Below are 19,743 nucleotides of genomic sequence, written 5' to 3'. Positions count from 1 at the left end.
TCGTTATTAAAATATTACTTACCACCATTTGGTATATTGCATCGACAATGTTGTACATTTCATCACGTGTTATGAAACCATCATTGTCAACATCGTAGAGTCGGAATGCCCCTAAAATTTGAAAAAATGGTTACATACGTTCATAGCTATGGTTCACTTATATTAATTTTCCCACTTACAATGTAACTTTTCGTCAAGGTTTCCTCGTGATGTTATAGACAATGCCCTGATGAACTCTTCAAATTCTATGGAACCATCCTTTATTATTGTAGAAATAAAAACATGAAACGTAAAATGTAAAGACATGACATTAATGAACATCCGGATATTAATTAACATTAGCCTAAGCAATAACGGTGGTCTGGTGGCCGAGGTGATAACGGCGCCGGTCTTCAAATCCCATCTAGACCACCTCCCCGTGTGTAGGGCTAACAACTTTACTACAGTTGTTATTAATTACTCTAACACCTTCATCATACATCTTTCCCTCTTAAACATCAAAATACAAAAAAGAGATATTGTGGTCACTGTGAGGACTTTCACAAGGCAGGACCCCTAAAAAAAGAAAAATCCTATCATACTCCTACTCCAATATATGGAGCTGACTATCCAGTAATGGGTGTATAAATTCAAGAAATCCAGAAAAGACAGACCAAATCCTCCCAAAGTTGCAGTGCATGTTGAAAAGACACAAAAAATCAATTAACGTCAATGGGAAAAAAATATCCTTCAAAGTTTCATGGGCTGTTCTGTGGACGCATAACATCAAAGCTTAGATATGGTGTTTCTTTTCTGTTTTTTAGAACGCAAATCTTTCGAAAATTCACTTTTTGTGTCTTTGTCTTCACTTAAGTTGAAAAGATGTAGGTCTTACTCCAAGCAAACAATATTTTCTACTATAAACGGAAAGACAATGTCTTTAATCCGTCAGATTTTATGAACCAATTTTTTTTATTGAAGTGATAGCATCATGATAAATGGCAACGATTGTTATTTCAAACATTCACGCGATATTCGTAAACGTAATATGTTTAGCTCAGCATTCCCTTCGCCCAGAAAGTAAAGTACATTATAGTCAATAGCTGTGCCACTCGATTCGACATGCTTACGGGCATCAAGTTTTTACAGGTTTAAGCAACAGTTAGCGTGTTCCATACGTTCTTCGATCAAAAATAAAGCTGTTGACTCTTCTACCACCAGCCCTATTAGATATATTCAACAAGTTGCAACTTCTGAGGCTTGACATTGAAATAGTCACGTTAGTGAATGTAATCACGAATAGTTGTGCTAGGTACAAGCGGTTTGTGTCACAAATAGCAGTTCAAATAGCGGTTCAAATGGTAACGGTTCGTCTTAAATGGCCTTGTTTAGCACTTTTTCTTATAGTCGACCCAAGTGTTTCTTATGGGCTCATAGTCAAGGATGTAAATTGGCGAGGTTTTATTATTTTCTGTCATGTTGATTGTTTAGTCTGGTAGTTCTTAGTTCTGCCCAGACTTTCCTAAGGTAGGTTATCTGTGAATTTCATTACTCATAATCTCCTTTGTTTTGATTGGGGTTTCAAACCAAAACAGATGTAATTTATTTATTTATTATAAGTCTTTTGGATTTTGCGTGTTAGTATGTTTAATAGTTATATAATTTCAATATTATGGTGGCAACATCAAACAGTAATATCATGGCACTTAGGTTTCCTTTGCTTAGTTTAGTGTACTGACCTACACATGAACCCCTACTCTCTTTTGATAAGCGTTTTTAAGGGTTTATTAGCGCTTTTGTACATTTTTTTAGTGCAGCATCACCACATCACTCAACGGCACCAGTCACAGCGTTTTATTTACAGTTGCCACGTTGTTTCTTAACCACACAAAAAATTATAAACTTTATCAACAAGCATAAATAAAAATGATATCTATCGATATGCAACGAAGCGTAGATTATTTATTAGATAGTAGGAAACGCGAAAAAAAAATTACAATCCTTTGTGTGGAAAACAGTAGGTTCCATTTAGGGGACAATAGTTTCCAAAACAGTAGGTTCCAATAGGGGACAAGCATTTGATCCAAGTTCTTTTTCTATCTTGCATTGAAGTTCGACAAAGTATATAATGAAAAATTACCAGCCTCACATTGTAAGGTAGGTGATTTTGATCATAAATACTAAGTTGTTCAATTATATTGTACACATATTACAATATGGTTCGATTGTATTTACATAATTAATTTGTTTGAGTTGCACATAAACATTATCATTATCAATAAAGATAGATAGATGCCGCAAAATTCACATAAAATGTATTACTTTATTGTACAATAGTTAGTGATATCTCCAGGGAATAAGGATAAAAGATACCAATTTGGATTAATTGTAATAGAGAGTGGCGTAGAAAACGTGTAACAATCGTATGAAAATGGGCGATCTAATTGAACGACATCTCAGGTCATCATCATCATCATCATCATGTTGGTCTACTCTTTTAAAGAGTTCATCGTCGTGACCTGGCCCGGTCAACAATAGATTTCCTGGAAATTCGATCCCTGGCTGCAGCTTCCCATCCATGTAGGCACCCGATCTCCGACAGGTCTCCCTTCACCTGATCCAGCCAACGAACTCGCTGTGCTTCCCGACGCCTCGTGCCGAACTGGGGGTCGCTGACGAGTACCTTATTGGCGGGGCATGAGTCCGGCATCCTCATAACATGCCCCAGCCATCGTATCCTGCCGGTCTACGCCACCGTCAGGATGTCCGGTTCGCCGTAAAGCTCAGCAAGCTAGTGGTTCATCCTTCTGTTCTGTTCCAAGTTCTGTTTTCAGTTTTTGAAGCAATACCGCACTGATACGGGTATGGTCCGACGCCTCTTGAAGGATAATATAGGATCTTCATACACCGACTCAATACGTCCATGGCGTACAGAACGGTAACATATTTCTCCAATAATCTGAGGTTGGGTACACGGGGAAACGCAACCCCTTGGGAGGATGGGTCATATGGCTAAATTGAGCGGGGGAGGGGGGATGGCCAGCGTCATTTCTCCATGTTAGGGGCGGCTGGTTGTCCCTTTCTGTCCTGGCATCCCAAGGGACATTAAGCAAGGATGCGTAGGCCCTCCGACGACACAGAAGGTTAGGGGAGAGGCCTTGCAAGCCACCCCTGGAAAAACAAAAAGCAACGAATAGCCAACAACAGATAATACTGCACGGGACCAATCGATACAAACCCCTTCATGGAAAAAGGACTTACGATTGGAGGCTCGGAACCTGGAATTGCAGATCCCTTACATCTGACGGAAGCACCCGAATCCTATTAGATGAGGTCCAGACCCGCGGCTTCGAGATAGTAGCTCTTCAGGAGGTGCGCAGGAAGGATACAATGGTGCGCCAGTACCGTAGCAACTGCACAATCTACCAAAGTGGTGGAGAAACGCGTGAGCTCGGTACCACGTTCATGGTGCTAGGTGCTATGTAACAGTGAGTGATTGGATGGTGGCCAGTTAACGAACGAATGTGCAGGATGAGGATTCGTGGCAGGTTCTTCAACCTGAGCATCATAAATGTGCACAGTCCGCACCTTGGGAGCACCGATGATGAGAAGGAGCTCTTTACGCAGCTGGAGAGGGAGTACGACCGCTGCCCACCACACGACGTCAAAATTCTCATCGGGGACTTGAATGCTCAGGTTGGATAGGAGCAGGCATTCAAACCGACGATAGGAAGCTTCAGCGCCCATCAGCTGACAAACGACAACGGCCTCAGGCTTATCAATTTTGCCCTCTCCAAGCACATGAGCATTCGCAGCACCCTTTTCCAGCACGCTCCTCGGTTCAGCTTTACCTGGAGATCACCAAACCTATTCCCAAATCGACCACGTTCTAAAAGACGGAAGGCACTTCTCGGATATTATCGACGTGAAAACATACAGAGGCGCAATCGTCGACTCGGGCCATTTCCTGGTAATGGTAAAGCTGCGCCAGAAACTCTCCGTGGTGAACAACCAACGGAGCAAGCCTACCCCAAGGCTCAATCTGGATCGGCTGAAACGTGCTGATGTGGCGGAGGGATATGCGGCAGCGCTCGGGGAAGCGTTTTCGGACGACAACACCGCAATTCCCCTCGGAGACCACTGGCATAAGGTGGAACGAGCCATCAGCACCGCAGCCGAACTGAAAATTGGCCACTTACCACGCAGTCAACGGAAGGAATGGTTCGACGAAGAATGCACTCGTGCATTATTCGAGAAGAATGCAGCACGCGCCCTCATGCTACAGCATCTGATCACGAGAATCTGGGAACAGGAAGAATTACCGGAGAAGTGGAAGATTGGAATGCTCAAACTATCGTGCTATTTCAGTCCTCAATGCCGCCTATAAGATCCTGTCCCAGATCATGTTCTGCAGACTTGCCCCCCTTGCTACGGATTTCGGAACGGACGGAAGCTGGGTTTGATGGAGGCAAATCCTCCACCGACCAAATCTTTACTCTTCGGCAGAATTGCCAAAAGCGCCAGATTCCTCTTTATCTACTTCAAGGCGGCCTACGATACCATAGATTGGAATGAGCTATGGAACATCATGCAGTGCCACCACTTTCCTGGAAAATTGATCCGGCTGTTAAGGGCCACCATGAACGGGGTGCAGTACAGATTGAGAGTATCGAACATGCTGTCGGAGTCGTTCGAAACTCACAGGGGTCTGAGGCAAGGGGGCGGACTCTCTTGTCTACTGTTCAATATAGCCTTAGAAGGTGTCATACGAGACTTTCTTGGCTTCGCGGACGACATAGATATCGTTGGCAAGACGACAGCGAAGATGTGTGAGGCATACACCCAACTGAAACGTGAAGCAGCAAGAATTGCCTGCTTGCCGGAGGCTCTGATCGTGAAAGAGCCCTAATGGGAAGCAGCGTGTTAGTCGACGGCGACAACCTCGAGGTGGTAGAGGAGTTCCGCTATCTTGGGACTGCCGTTACTTCGGATAACGATGTCAGCAGCAAAATCTGGAGACGCATTGTGCTGGGGAATCGTGCCTACTGAGAGAGATGTGAGAGAAATGTGAGATCTATCGCACACTGATGCGCTCGGTGGTCCTATATGGCCACGAGTCTTAGTGGAGCCGAGCGGAGGATGCAAACGCTCTGGGACATCTCAGGTAGTCACGACTTTATTGTTGGTTAGTATTAAGTTACGTTACATAAATACGTTGAAATTTATGTACATGATTAAATCTGCCAAACTCTATCATTTCCTAGTGCACTTTTGTTCCATTAAATTTAAGTTAATGATTAAGCTGGCGTAAGATTTAAAATAATGCAGCTTTACATAAACTAGATTTTTTTTATTCTTCAACACCAAGGAAAAACATTTTTTATGTTCCAGAGTAAAACAAACGATCCATATCAACGATCCATATGTGCTTTGAAATAATATAATTTTCTGCGATACTACAGTTTAGAACGTTAAGATATTGTTACGTAATTTGATTATTGAATGATAAAATCCCCATAATAAAGCTTAAATGATCAATTAACAATCTCAGTTATAAATCTCTTTATAATGCAATATTCGATGACTGACAACTAGTGTCCTGGTGGGCAACAATGATTGAAAGTTTTCTAAAAGTTGTTCGATATTGCGCAATAACATTTTAAGGATACTTACATTATTTTCATCGAAAACTCTGAAGACGAGAGATGCAAATTTACTGGGATCGCCTTGTGGGAAGAACTGCTTATATATTTTAATGAAACCCTGTCGAATAGAGTATCATAAGGATTATGTTCGATGCTCTTTCGCACATTTGTGGACTATTACTACTTACCTGCTCTGTTAAGAGACCGTTCGGACAGTCCTTCAAAAATCCTTTATGCCATTGACGAATTTCTTTCTCTGTAACTATATTGGATTAGGAATCAGAAAAAAAACAAAATAGAAAATAGATTCTATTTTAAAAACATATTTAAAAAAATATGTTTTCTATATTTTTAAAACATCTATTAAATGGTTAAATATGACTTGTAGGTACATGCATTGATGCTATTACTATCATTCAAAATATTCATGTTTACAACTGCGGTCAACCACAGTACTACTTTGTAACTGAATTTGTATCATCGTGTAACAATAAACGCAAATGTTGATAAACAACGGTCCTAAATTTAGTGTTAACATCGTATCATGCTTTATTAAAATATGAATTGATCTGTTATTTTCTTGGCATCTATCCTTGTGCTATACTTAAGTTTTGGTAGTTACAAATTATCTAAGGTTTACAGTCTAAAACTTTAACAAAACCTGTATTTGGGGTTGATTGGATGTTCGAGGGTTCCCCAGAACAGCAGATCTTCAGCAACATCGTATAAATAAATAATAGTAATAATCTTATCCCATATTTTAATAAGTAGTAAATTGCTTGTTGTCTTTAAACTTTTTTCGTGCACCAAACATTGAACAGTTTTGAATTTCATAAATTTCTTAACAGTCCCAACCATTTTCTTTTGTCTCTCTGTATTTTTTTATTCATGAAGAACGGCCTGGCCGTATTGCTTTCTTTTATCCTTAAAGAGCAGTCAAAATATTATTATATTATTGCATTATCAATTTATTGGGAACTACTATTGCCAAAAAAGATGAGAAAATGTAATTGAAGAAATCTGTTCGAAGTATGAGTTTGACCCTTCAGCTAAATGTTGGGAATAATGCGGCATTTTCTGATAATTTTATAACAGCTTTGAGTTTCACTACATTTTAACACTTCTAAAAACAGGCACAAAAATCCAGTAGCGGAAAGACTCCAGCCACTGAACAGTGTTGATGCTTTGCATGCATCGGAAATTTAACCAAGGCAATATTTTCTGGTTGTTTTAGTTGTGAAATTTGGACTCAAGTCTAAGAGCAAAAAAATGTACTCTCATAGTGGTTGGTAATAATGGTTGATTGGTTTGTGTGTGCAATGTGAAGTGGATTGCACTTATGAAAAATTGAGCTATGAACACAAAAATGAAGAATTATTTAAGATAGTCTCAACTAACCTCAGCAGTGGCAAATATAATTAATTCGCCACAAACAATAAATGTGTCCAAACCGATGGTATTTTTTTGTAATCTACTGTTAAGAAATGCGGCTAGGCCGCATCTATAAAAAATAAATGATTAAATATGCACGTAGTGTTTCAATCAGTTCCAAATATTTTGTTGTTATCTGGCAGCAAAATCTTCTCTGCAGCAAGAAGCAAAATTTACCGATCAGTATAGCGGTTGAGAATCGTTGCAAGCTCGAATATAATATGACATATTTATTCAAGGCCATAATTAATTTATTTATTTTATTTTTTTTATTCAATTATGACGGCTTGACACCGTATTGTCAACACCGCATGTACTGATGATTAAAAATTCACAAAGAATACAAGGCATTTCCTCCCTGTTGTGTTGCCTTATCCCAGGCATGCTCGGTTGTAGATATGTGATTGCGAACTAACAAATTTATCTTTTAAATTTAACAGCATAAATAGTGGTACACTACTGTGTCCGAAAAGTAAGGTGACATTGGATGCAAATTTCGCGCACCAAACGTAGCCCCTTGTTTTTATTTTTCGCAATTTAATCCAAAACCAGTTGTCAGATTTTTCAGTGACCACACAGTAAAGTTTATAAAAGATTTGATTTTTCATGAATTGCGTACGACTTCTAGAATGAAATAAAAGATTTACACCTTTTTATACTTAAAGTCGAATCGCCCTCTTTTTGTTCGAGTAGCACTCCGCACTCTGTGATTGCATAGTAACGACATGTGATAAAAACATAATATCAATAATACACTGTATTGCACTATTTGAAAAAGTACTGTTCGTAACCTGTTTTTTAATAACATAGTAAAATTCAAAAAACCATGTTACATAAATAAACAAATTTTATAGTAACCGAGGTAGATCGTGTTAAAAATGTAAAAGCGCAAAAAATGCGCCCGATAATAGTCTCTTTAAACTGAGATTTTCTCAGTTTTTCAAATAAAAACTGAATAAATAAATTAAATATCGGCACCACAATTCCACACGGCAACACTTTTAAAAATTTATAGAATTAAGTGATCTTCCTCTATTGTCCATCACTGTAACGTACACAATGAACATTGAAGTAATAATCAATGTAATGTAATCAATGTGTTCCCAACGAGATGACAACCTATCACACGGTTGCAGACCATACGGCTATGAAGTTATAAAAAAAAACTATTAATGAAACATTTAACTACTGTTTAATCTTCAGCATGAGAAGTACTGTTGTTATTAGATACGTCGACACATTGACAAAGGGACTACTTTCATTTTACGTACAAAGGTCATTTCGCTAAAGGGATGTGATGTTTTTCCATTTTCTCGTATATACGCTCTTTGTATTATACTCAGTTTAGACAGTGCGCAAAGTCAAAATTGAATATATGGGTCCAAGACCTAAATTTTTTTTGACAGAAAGATTGATCAAATCAGGCCGTTTGACAGAAAAATTTATGTGCAATTTTGACTTTGCGTACCTTCTAAACAGAGATTTATATTGCTGGTTCAAGACGAGAATTTTTCAAACATGTCTAAGTTAAGTTAAGGTATTTAAAGCAAACTTACAAAGCTCTATTAATGCAATGAAGTAAAAAAATGTGTAGTTGAACTTTAAGACTCGACGCAAATTCAGATTTTACAGTTAATTGCACAATAAAACCACTCTATATTCAATAGCAAAATAAGACTGGTCAGAGTTTTAAAATTAAATAACAACAATAACTATAAATACAACATAAATGAGAGCGAAAGCTTTTCTGGCGAGTGGCTGTATGAATTTGCCCACAAGCTTTGTCCCGATTTCGTTCCTGCGCAAAGCTTTACACAACATGCGCCTGGTAGTGACCCTAGGATGGATTCACCGTTCTCAATGGTAGAGCTATCACTTGCTCTCCTATCAAGCAAAAAATCCTCCCAAGGTCTGGATCAGATAAGTAGCAAATTGCTTCAAAATCTTCGCGACGTAGGGTGGAATCGTCTGTTAAGCATCTTCAACAATATGTTGGAGGTCAACAGCGTCCCGCAAGAGTGGAGAGAGGTGAAAGTTGTCACTTTCGATTCGTATCGGCCAATATCGTTACTGTCGTGTCGGAGGATGACGCCTCCTTGAAAGGATGATTCTTTTCCGGTTAGAAAAATGGTTGGAATCAAACAACCTTCTCTCGAATACCCAGTTTGGTTTTCGTAAAGCCAGGGGTACTAATGACTGCTTAGCCCTTCTGGTTACAGATATAGAGCTTGCTCGTGCACGCAAGCAGAACATGGGATCTATTTTCCTGGATATACAGGGGGCATTTGACTCAGTATCACCATACAAGCTGAGTCAAAAACTAGAAAATGTGGGGCTGGGTTCAAAGTTCAATAACTTTCTGTTCAACCTTTTGTCGGAGAAAGCTATGTATTTCAACAATGGTCATGTGCAACTAAAGCAGACCAGTTTCCATGGACTAGCACAAGGGTCCTGCTTGAGCTCCCTGCTATATAACTTCTATGTTAGCGTAATAGATTATTGCCTAGCTCCGAACTGCAGCATTAAACAATTGGCAGACGACGGCATCATATCATTTGCAAGCAGGGACGCCACCGAAATACAACTGGCTTTACAAACCACTTTGGACAATCTTGCCGAGTGGTCTGAAAACCTTGGTATCAAGTTTTTTTTTATTGATAAAGAACGGCCTGGCCGTATTGCTCTTGGTATCAAGTTTTCTGCAACGAAAACTGAGATGGTAGTCTTTTCTCCTTTTAGCGACAAAAAACAGGGAGAAAAGGCAAATTGACCCAAAAATTGATGTATTTTTGTGCGGTGAAAAGATAGCAACTACCGACAATTTTCGATACCTTGGTGTTTGGTTCAACTCAAGGCTAAACTGGAATTCACACATCACCATCATCAGGTGCAAAAATGCAGCAAAAAATCAACTTTCTAAGAACAGTCACAGAATTCTGGTGGGGCGCACATCCATCAGACGTCCTGCGACTGTATAAGACAACGGTACTATCCGTGTTGGAATATGGAAGCATATGCTTCTATTGGGCATCCAACACGCATATCCTCAAACTAGAGAGGCTACAGTATCGTTGTCTTAGACTCGCACTAGGGAGCATGAAATCAACACACAACATGTCCCTAGAAGTGATGACCGGAGTGATGCAGCTAAAACTTCGTTTTGAAATGCTGTCGCTTCGCCTTCTAATCCGTTCTTCAGTATCAAATCCCTTGATCGAAGAAAATTTTAAAGCACTTCTAGAGACAGGTTCTAAGAGCAGGATCTTGAAAATCTACGAAGATTTTGTTGCCCTACAAGTGCATCCTAGCGCTCCACAGGCATTAAACCGTGCTGCCCTTCCTGAGACCTACAGTTCCCTTTTAACAACAGATTCCTCGTTGCACGAGGAAATTAAGACCATACCGAATGATCTTCGCCCGATGGTAGCTCCGGGCATTTTTCGGGATAAGTATGGCCATTTAGACCAAAGTAGCCAGTATTATACTGATGGATCATACTCTAAGGAAGGCACCGGCTTCGGCGTTTTTAGTGAGTCCGCCGAAGCATTTTTCAAATTGCGGGAGCCGTGTAGTGTCTACACCGCAGAACTAGCCGCAATCTTGTACGCACTATTGATTATAGCAGCGAGACCTTCGGATCAGTACTTCATCTTCACAGATAGCCTTAGCGCTATCGAAGCACTACGATCCCCGAAGGCTGTTAAGAGTCAGGATTTCCTTACCATGAAAATCATAGAATTGCTTGGCTCCATGTTCGACAAGGCGTTCAGGATTTCGCTAATTTGGGTGGCTTCTCATTGTGGAATTCCCGACAACTAGAAGGCAGACTCACTGGCCAAAACAGGCGTGTATCAAGGCGCATTTTACGACCGTCCGATCTCGGCCCGAGAGTTTCTTCGTCTACCACAGCAACTTTTCCTGTCTCGCTGGCAGAGCATGTGGGAGGCGGATGATCTCGGGCGATTCCTTTTCTCGATCTCTCCGCAAGTGTCCCGGCGGCCTTGGTTCGGTGGGTCTCTGTGGACCGGGCATTCATACGCATGATGTCTCGACTTATGTCAAATCACTTCGCGTTGAATGCTCATCTTCAGTGTATAACTCTGGCTCAGACGAAGGTATGTGGCTGCGGTGACGGATTTTACGATGTGGATTACCTTCTATGGTACTGCGTGGAGTTTGAAACCGCAAGACCCTCCTTGTTAGGCGCAGTCGAGAGCATCGGCAGACGACCGGGTATAGAAATAAGAGAAGTGTTGGCAACTAGGGACCTCGCCTACATGAGGCGCATCTACCGATTCGCCAGAGACAACGGTCTTATCCTTTGATTCCGCATCCCTATTATCCTTCCAATCCACATCCGCCACTCCTTTTGTTATATGTTGTGTTGTCTTTGTGGTAAGTGTTTTATGTTGTGCAACGGGTATTGCGTTGAACTGGCTATATAATTCGAGGGCGATTTCCATACTGCCGTAAAAGGAGGCAGGCTTTTTCGTCTGTAGCAGTGTGCTGCAGGTTAGCCCAGCTTTGATACGGCGGGTCCATCTGTGTTGACGCTGAGCTCGGGAGTGGTCGGCGGGTACAGCCTCGTAAACAGTGGAGTCACTCCTGCTGTTGCGAGATAGAATCCGCCGATCGCTTTTGAGTCCGATGTTGGCTTGGCCGATCATAGGCTGTGTCATGGCTGGGCTACTTGGAAAACATTGCACGCAGAAAAAATCATGTTTGTACTGTCCAAATAACTGTGCTTGTTTGTTTCAGTCCAGACCCAGGATAGACAACCGGAATAAACCAACCCTCATCGCAGCCTTAGCCACAACAATAGAACCGAACCAAAAAACATACAACACACACACATACCCACGCAATAGAAATGGACAGCAACCACCCACCTTCTGTCACAACCGAGCATGCCCGGGATATGGCAAATAACTAGGAGGAAATGCCTAGTTAATTTTGTTAATTGTTTTTTGCGTGAATGTAATTCACAGTCACCACATGCGATGGTGACAATACGGCATCGGACTGTCATACTTAATAAATAATAATAATAATAATAATGATAATAATAAAATTAAAAATGAAACATTTTAAAATTTTCCCGAACCAAACTTGCATTTATTTAATCATTGAAGAACATGGATAATGATAATCAAACTATTAACCCAAAGTTATTGATAGACAGTCCCAACTGTAAACACGCAATGAATAGCACGCGTTCAATAAGGCTGTACAAAAAAAATTGTCAGTAATCGATTAAATAATCAGTATCAGTATCAGTATTAGTAATCAGTAAGCTACATTTCTTCACTATGGCAGTCTTTAGCCTTTACAACCACGGTGTTATTCTAATTTATTCTTGTCTCTCATAGCATGTACTTATACACAATAATAAATAAATAATAAAAAGTTAAAACAACAATAGGTTCGTGTTAGACCATAGTGGTCAAAAGCAATCGAGCTAGGGATTGCTTTCACAACAATCGCAGAGGAAACTTTATGTATGAACGAAAAATATTGGCAAAAAGCGATATAAAAAGTCATTTATAGCCCGAATTCATGGTGCCGTGATTCCATAGCTATTCTAGCTTGGTGATGATGCGTGAAATAGTCAGATTCAAGGTTTCCCGACAAACAAACATATAAAATAAATAATGACCAACAGACCGGAATAACCATGTTCAAAATTATGAAGAAAATCGGTATAGGGGTGCATCCAGTGCATTATAAACCAAAACAGTTTAAGCTTTTTATGATCAAAATGTAATAACAGTCAGCAAAGGGTTTTAAATTGCTACGACCGTAAAAACTATGGAACTCTGATGACATCATAGCTCTCACATGATTACTAATCCTTTACTTGACTAAATCTGTATCATTTTTGTTCATACCAGTGTTATTTCTAAGTGATGCTACGAAACTGAATGGTTGTGGTGCTATTCTATCAAACGGAAGAACCGGATATCGAATCCAACAATGTCAGACTGCATTCATGCCAAAAACTAAGGACCAATTATATACAAAACAACTCATTCCAACAATTGAACTACGAATAAAACGAGCACTTCATTGATAAGAACAGTGTTACTTTAGAGATTAGAGTTAAGTTAGGGTTTTGTAACACACATTAAACATTGATTACACTCTGCTCTCTCTCTCTCTCTCTCACTCTCTCTCAGTGAATCCAAATTCACTATTGACACTTTCTCATGCATGCAGCCAAGCTTCTCATCATTTTAGCATTAGTTAATAAACATTACACCATACTGCCCATTATGAGTAGACTTCAGACAAACCAGAAAAAAACCTTCTAATGAGTAATAACAATTTATTGTGTTGTTTCGAATAAATTCATTTCCAAGCAGATTTCACCTTTCTCATTGACTCAGATTCAACGTGCGCTGAACTATTTAGAGGAAACATGTAAAATGCAAATGTCGACTAACTGGAGAATGAGATACAAAAATGTTTCAGCAACAAAATGGAAAAAAAACTGGCGTTTTCGGACTATAAAAGGTCAAAACCAGAGTCTGAACGCATCGCGAGAACATAACAGTTTCCTATAGATTGCAACCACACTCCCACCACGTCGGGGCAACAGCAGATCTGGCTGGTTCGACGAAGAATGTAGACAAGTGACCGAACGTAAAAACTGCGCATACCGAGTGATGCAGCAGCGGCATAGAACGTGGGCATGCGCAGAGGAATACTCACGGCTCAGGAGAGAAGAGAAAAGAGTTCATCACAGCAAAAAACAACTCTGGGAAGAGCAGCGGGTGCGGGAACTTCAAGAAATCAGAGTGCGTTACGGACCAGGAAGAAAGTTTTACCAGGAGATAGCAGGTCGCCGAAATAACTTTCGACCTAAGGTGACCTGCTGTCGGAATAAGGATGAGGATCTGGTCAGTTACCAGCCAGGGGTTCTCTCGCGATGGGCTCAGTATTTTGATGAATTGCTAAAGATTCAGTTCAACGAACAGCTAGAGGCTCCACTAGCAGACGATATCATGCTACTGCCACCTATCATTGATGAAACACGAACGGCCAACCGTCGGCTCAAGAACAACAAGGCTCCAGGCACCGACAGAATAGTAGCCGAACTGATCAAAAATGGTGGTGTAGCTTTCGAACAGGAAATTCATCAAATTATTACTGAGGTATGGGATAGCGAATCGATGCCGTGTGATTGGAATCTTGGTATCATCTATCCCATATACACGAAGGGAGATAGGCTAGAGTACAGCATTTACAGGGGTATTACGGTATTGAATACCGCCTGCAAGATTTTCTCCCTAATCTTACAAGATCGACATGTCCCATTCGTTGAAGAGATAGTCGGAAACTATCAGAGAGGATTCCGAAACGGAAAATCAACCACTGGCTAGATTTTCACGATGCGGCAAATCTTGGAGAAGATGGCGGAGCAGCAGCTCCACTCCTACTATCTCTTCATTGATTTTAAAGCCGCATATGACAGCATATCCAGGGTAATAAATAGTCAAAGCGATCGGTCACAACAGTTAATTGGCGACGAGGAAAAAGAGAAAAAGTACAATGGCACAATAAATCGGGTGTGTCGAGCCTTTCGCTTTAGGCGAATCCTTTACAGAATGTTTGTGTCGAATAAATGTGTTGTTCGAAGTGAACGACGTCGAGCAAAAAAAGAAGACTGGATTGTTGCTTACGGTAGGTGGAGCATCCTTGTACAAGGTTGCAAGCAAAGTGTGCGATCCGGAGGAACCGCGTCTGAAGCCTTATGAGGAGCTGTGCGAACTATTAAAAGTGCATTTGAGTCCGGTTGTGAGTGTGGTTGCGGAACGTTTTAAATTCCGGAACTGTCTGCACGAAAGTGAGCAGATCCACGAGTACGTCATCATGCTAAAGTCAGCGGCGCAACAGTGCAGATTCGGCAACTTTTTAAACAAAGCCGTACGTGATCAATTCATAGCGGGCATTCGTGATGGTGAATTCCGGAAGCAGCTTTTGCGACAAGAAGATTTGTCGTTCGAGAAAGCAACGGCAATCACATGCACTTGGGAAGCGGCGAAAGATGATAATGAAGCCATGAGGTTGAAACCACATGTTGGAGAAATGGCAGCAGTACGAAGAGCGGCATCGAGCAACAGTGTTAGACATCATCACCCACACCACATGAATCATCAGTCACCGCATCAAAGAACAGGAGATCGTGTGCGTAAGAACGAGCCATACTACGACCAGCAGCAGCGTACGCAGCAGATTATCAGTGATCGTGTGCGTAAAGACGGAGCGTGTTATCGGTGTGGTAGAGCGCACGACCCAAACACTTGTCCAGCGCGAGAGTGGATGTGTTTCGTGTGTAAAAAGAAAGGGCATGTGTCTACGTGGTGTAGGAACACAAAGAGAGGTCAATGAGAGGTCAAGAATGTTTAATCACGTGTGTAATGAAGCATGCAATAATGCGGCAGAAATAATCGAATTAGAAGTGAACGGAAAGAATATGATATTTAAAATAGATTGCGGCGCTTGCGTAACAGTTATACCAGAATATGTCTATAGAGAATAATTGGAAAAGGTGGAATTAAAAAGTACAAATGCATCTTTTTTTCTGCGAATGGAAAAAGAATGATTCCTGTCGGTAAAAGTATGCGTAAAGTCGAACAAAATGGAAGAACAGTTAGAAATAATAGTTATACCTACGGAACAGCGTGTAAATCCCTTGTTAGGAAGAAACGGATTAGATTTAATTTTTCCGGGATGGCGAAATACATTTTCGGTCAGTCAAGTCGGTGCGTCAGGCGAAGTAATGGATGAAATTAAAAAGAATTTTCCCAAAATATTGGATGAAAATCGGAATAAGACAATATAAGGGTTTGAGGGTAACTTAGTGTTGAAGGAAAATGCGTCACCCATTTTTCATAAGGCATATGCGGTCCCATTTGCATTAACGGAAAAAGTCGAGCGAAATTTGGAAGAGTTGGTTAAAGAAGGTATACTGATACCAACACGTTCTGTGTCATGGGCAAGTCCAATAGTTATAGTGCGTAAAAGCATCAGATATAAAAGAACATACAGAGTCATTTTTCACGTATTTTGGTACAGCAGAAGAGGTTGTAACGGATAACAGTCCACCGTTTAATTCAGAAAATTTTAAATTGTTTCTCGAATCATATGGGGTTAAAGTTAAAAAAAAATTACCACCATATCATCCTCAATCGAACGGGTTGGCCGAGAGAGGAGTCAGAACTGTCAAAGAAGTCTTAAAAAATATCTTATTGATCAAAGATTCAAAGCCTTAACGTTACAGCGAAAAGTGAATAAATTCCTATTAAACAATAGAAATTCACCGTGTATCATAACGAACGCAACTCCAGCTGGAAAATTATTATGCTATGTGCCTCACACTAGAATAGGGAGGGTGAATCCGATGAAACTTGAAGTAAAAGAAAAAATACCACAGTTTCTGAGACAAACAGTTAAAGAGATTAAGCGATGTCAAAAGAAAGTAGAATTTCACGAAGGAGAAAACGTTTTATATCGAAATCATTTTAAAGAGATTGTTCGATGGATACCAGCCACAATATTGAAAAGAATAAGTGTAGTAACTTTCCTTAAAACTAAAAGGTAACTAAAAGGTAACAACGTCTAGTCCATGTAAATTAATTTAAAAAGTTTATAAAACCCCAGATAATACACGTTCCAGATCAAAGAACTCATATAGTACCATTGCGGAAAAGAAAACGTAGTGAGTCTAAGTCCCCACCACTACGAAGGTCAGATAGACTTCGAGGACAACCTAGGTTAAAGTATCCGCGTTAGAATAAGTCATAGATTAGTAAATAAAAGTAGTAAATAATGTGTGTTAGTATGTTAGTATTATTGTGTTAGATTTTAATGTGCATTATAAGATGTACGTGGAAGGTCGGCAGTCAGTCTAGAACAAAGAGTCAAAGCGATCGGTCACAACAGGGTCAAAAGTCAGCACCGGCAACAACATTGATGTTGAGTTACGCGCAAGGGTACTGGTTGCCAACCGGTCATACTACAGCCTGAGGAAACTTCTCCTCTCTAAAAACCTGTCACGACAGACAAAGCTGGGACTGTACAGAACATTTATAGTCCCAGAACTCACATACGCCTCTGAGACATGGACTCTGTCCAATACTGACGAAGTCCTCTTAGCCGCGTTTGAGAGGAAGATGCTCAGAAGGAATTTTGGCCCAGTATGTGCGGAAGGGCAATGGAGGAGCCGCTACAATGACGAGCTCTACGAGTTGTACGATGGTCTCAACATCGTGCAGTGAATAAGACTCGCCAGGCTCCGGTGGGCTGGTCACGTCATGAGAATGACACCGGGTGACCCAGCCCGTAAAGTCCTTTTAGGTCGTCCACACGGACAGAGGAGGCGTGGTAGGCCCAAATTTTGATGGAGTGATGGCGTTGATTCGTCCGCCAGAACGGCCGGGATAACGGATTGGCAGACAACGGCGCTGAACCGTGAGCTGTATCGAGGATTGTTGCAGCAGACCAAGACCGCAAAGCGGTTGTAGCGTCTGATAAGTAAGTAGTAACTAATAGATTGCAATTGTTTATTAAGTTTGTTAATATAAGTTTTTTAGAAGAAAAGCTTCATGGTTAAGATAGAATGAAATATATTGAAATCAATAAAGATTACGTCATGTTTAAAAGCAGGATGACCAATTCCGAAATTCAGCGTCTAAAAGTCGTAGTAGATCAAGTATTATTATGTAATAGTTTCTATCAACTTTCAACTAACTGTCTGATCTATATGCTGTATATTGATTCTTCTGTAGGTTATGTTTAAGCACAATGCATAAAATATAACGATAAAAATAAAATTCGATCAAATGACAAAATAAAATGAGCTAAAAACACTCATAACAACTTGCACTTAATACCAATTTTCGGAATTTTCGGTTTCTTCTTCTTCCTTGGCACTACAACGTCGAGAGATCTTGGCCTGCCATTTCTGGCTTTCTGTTACTGTGTTTTTACCCATAGCAAAGTTGTCAGCCCTGCGTACGGGGAGGCGGTCTGGATGGGATTTGAACCCTGGTCCTGCTGTGTGAAGACCGGCGCCGTTATCGCCCATGCCACCTGACCGCCCCAAAAATATGAGAACAGCAATATATAGTATCCTTCAAGATTCATCACCAGATACATAAGTTCATTTCCATCAAACCTCTTAACATATCTGCTGATGAGATAAATTAAGTGAAATGGGTTGTAGTTCTGAGTCACGAACTTTTGTCTAACATTTATGAGCGTTCAACGTGTTGACTAAGCAATACGATTAGGCAGTCCTTAATAAATAAATACAAAACGTGTTGACTACACTTCGGTCGGTCGTTTGCGAAAGTATCCACTAAACCACTACCAAAATTGAACTACACATGCACAAGGACCTTGAAAGCATTAAACTGAGCACAATCACATTAACAGTAAATTTTAAGGCTGGCTATCTGCCACGGATACTCACAGTAGGTTGCAGTCGTTAGACGATCGATGGTATCTTGTTTTAGTTTGGAGTTCTTTTTGCCCATTGTCTCGGTCTATTACACTTTTTCGTAGTGTGGTAAATGTGGATATTCTCCTGGTGTAAAGCTAACTCGATGAACTATTTATACTGCCCGTATCACGCTTAAAACATGTGAGCAGTACTCTAAACAATATAGCACTTACAGTCCTTTTTCGCTTATCGTAAACACAGCACTGATTTTGGGATTTGGAGCTCCACTCGTCGTGTGTTTCTCACTCTGGAATGGATATCACGTTTCACTACTTACACTAATCTCTTCTCATTACGATGAGAATACACTGCCACTTATTTTGATAGCATCTGTGAAAAGAAACGTGAAACTGTTATATAGTAGTAAAACATTTAGGATGACTTGTATTGTTGAAACTTAAAATTTCAGATGTCTGCTGGTTTTATTTTTTCAAGTATCAGGCAATACCGAATTAGGCAATACTTAAAAAAAGGAATATACAAAATAGTTGTTAACTTATTATGAGTAAGCAAAGCTTTTTTTCTATGTTCTCACACCTCTAGTTATTTTTTTCAGTATGCATATATCGTGATGACAGTGATATATCGCGTTGTTTTGAGATTTGCTAAAGTATTTTTGATACATTTACCGCATACACGATCAATTTTTTTATTAAGCACTTTTTTTTTTATGAGTCTTCAATAATTATGGGAGAAAATTTGCTTGCAAAATATCACTCCAAAATAAAATCATTATATACCATCACTAACAGGTGGGTTGTCCTTACATGTAGAAGGTACCACTAGCCTTTAATTCGTGTGATTTTTAGTTTGTTTCAACCTTCAAAAGGTTGACTAATCGTTCTGGCGATAGAAGCGACTGTGACGTCGGTCTTCATACGGCAGGACCGGAGTGCAAATCCCATGCGAACCTTCCCTCTGTAGTGAGGACTGACTATCCAACTATGCGGTATCAATAAGCGTAGTAAGCTAGAAATGACAGTCTTAGCCTAAAAGGTCGTTAGGCCAAGAAGGGAGAGAGAGAGAACAAACGTATTAGAATAAATCATAGACTGTATGATATTTACATATAAATATTCCGATCAACCAGTTTAATTTATTCAACATGAGTGCCCTGATCGTGTATTACTTTGAACAATGAATCACAAATTGTTGACAATTGACAATGGTTTGAAGGTATGA

At 40.2% G+C, this 19,743-nt stretch overlaps 2 protein-coding genes across 15 annotated transcripts in view; one reads left to right on the top strand and one right to left on the bottom strand.

Annotated features, from left to right (window-relative positions):
- The window catches only part of LOC118512517 (dopamine receptor 2), a 456,086-nt gene that overhangs the window by 214,968 nt on the left and 221,375 nt on the right, over window positions 1-19,743 (top strand). The gene's annotated exons all lie outside the window — the stretch shown is intronic.
- Window positions 1-19,743, bottom strand: part of LOC118512828 (frequenin-1) — a 34,756-nt gene that overhangs the window by 6,666 nt on the left and 8,347 nt on the right. For 12 of the 13 annotated variants that reach the window (XM_036057950.1, XM_036057839.1, XM_036057860.1 and 9 more), the window contains 5 exons: window positions 18,532-18,891; window positions 5,813-5,886; window positions 5,653-5,742; window positions 180-258; window positions 23-111 (listed from right to left, as the gene is read on the bottom strand). In XM_036057950.1, the coding sequence (XP_035913843.1) occupies window positions 23-111; window positions 180-258; window positions 5,653-5,742; window positions 5,813-5,886; window positions 18,532-18,595 (396 nt within the window). In that variant the 5' untranslated portion in view covers window positions 18,596-18,891. Of the gene's footprint in view, window positions 1-22; window positions 112-179; window positions 259-5,652; window positions 5,743-5,812; window positions 5,887-18,531; window positions 18,892-19,328; window positions 19,349-19,743 lie in introns of those variants that run through there. The other variant, XM_036057943.1, reaches the window with a different exon arrangement.

Source organism: Anopheles stephensi, chromosome X, assembly GCF_013141755.1.
Source record: "Anopheles stephensi strain Indian chromosome X, UCI_ANSTEP_V1.0, whole genome shotgun sequence".
Lineage (NCBI taxonomy): Eukaryota > Metazoa > Arthropoda > Insecta > Diptera > Culicidae > Anopheles > Anopheles stephensi.
The sequence above is the reverse complement of the archived record's forward strand: the minus strand, read 5'-3'. Positions and strand labels throughout refer to the sequence as shown.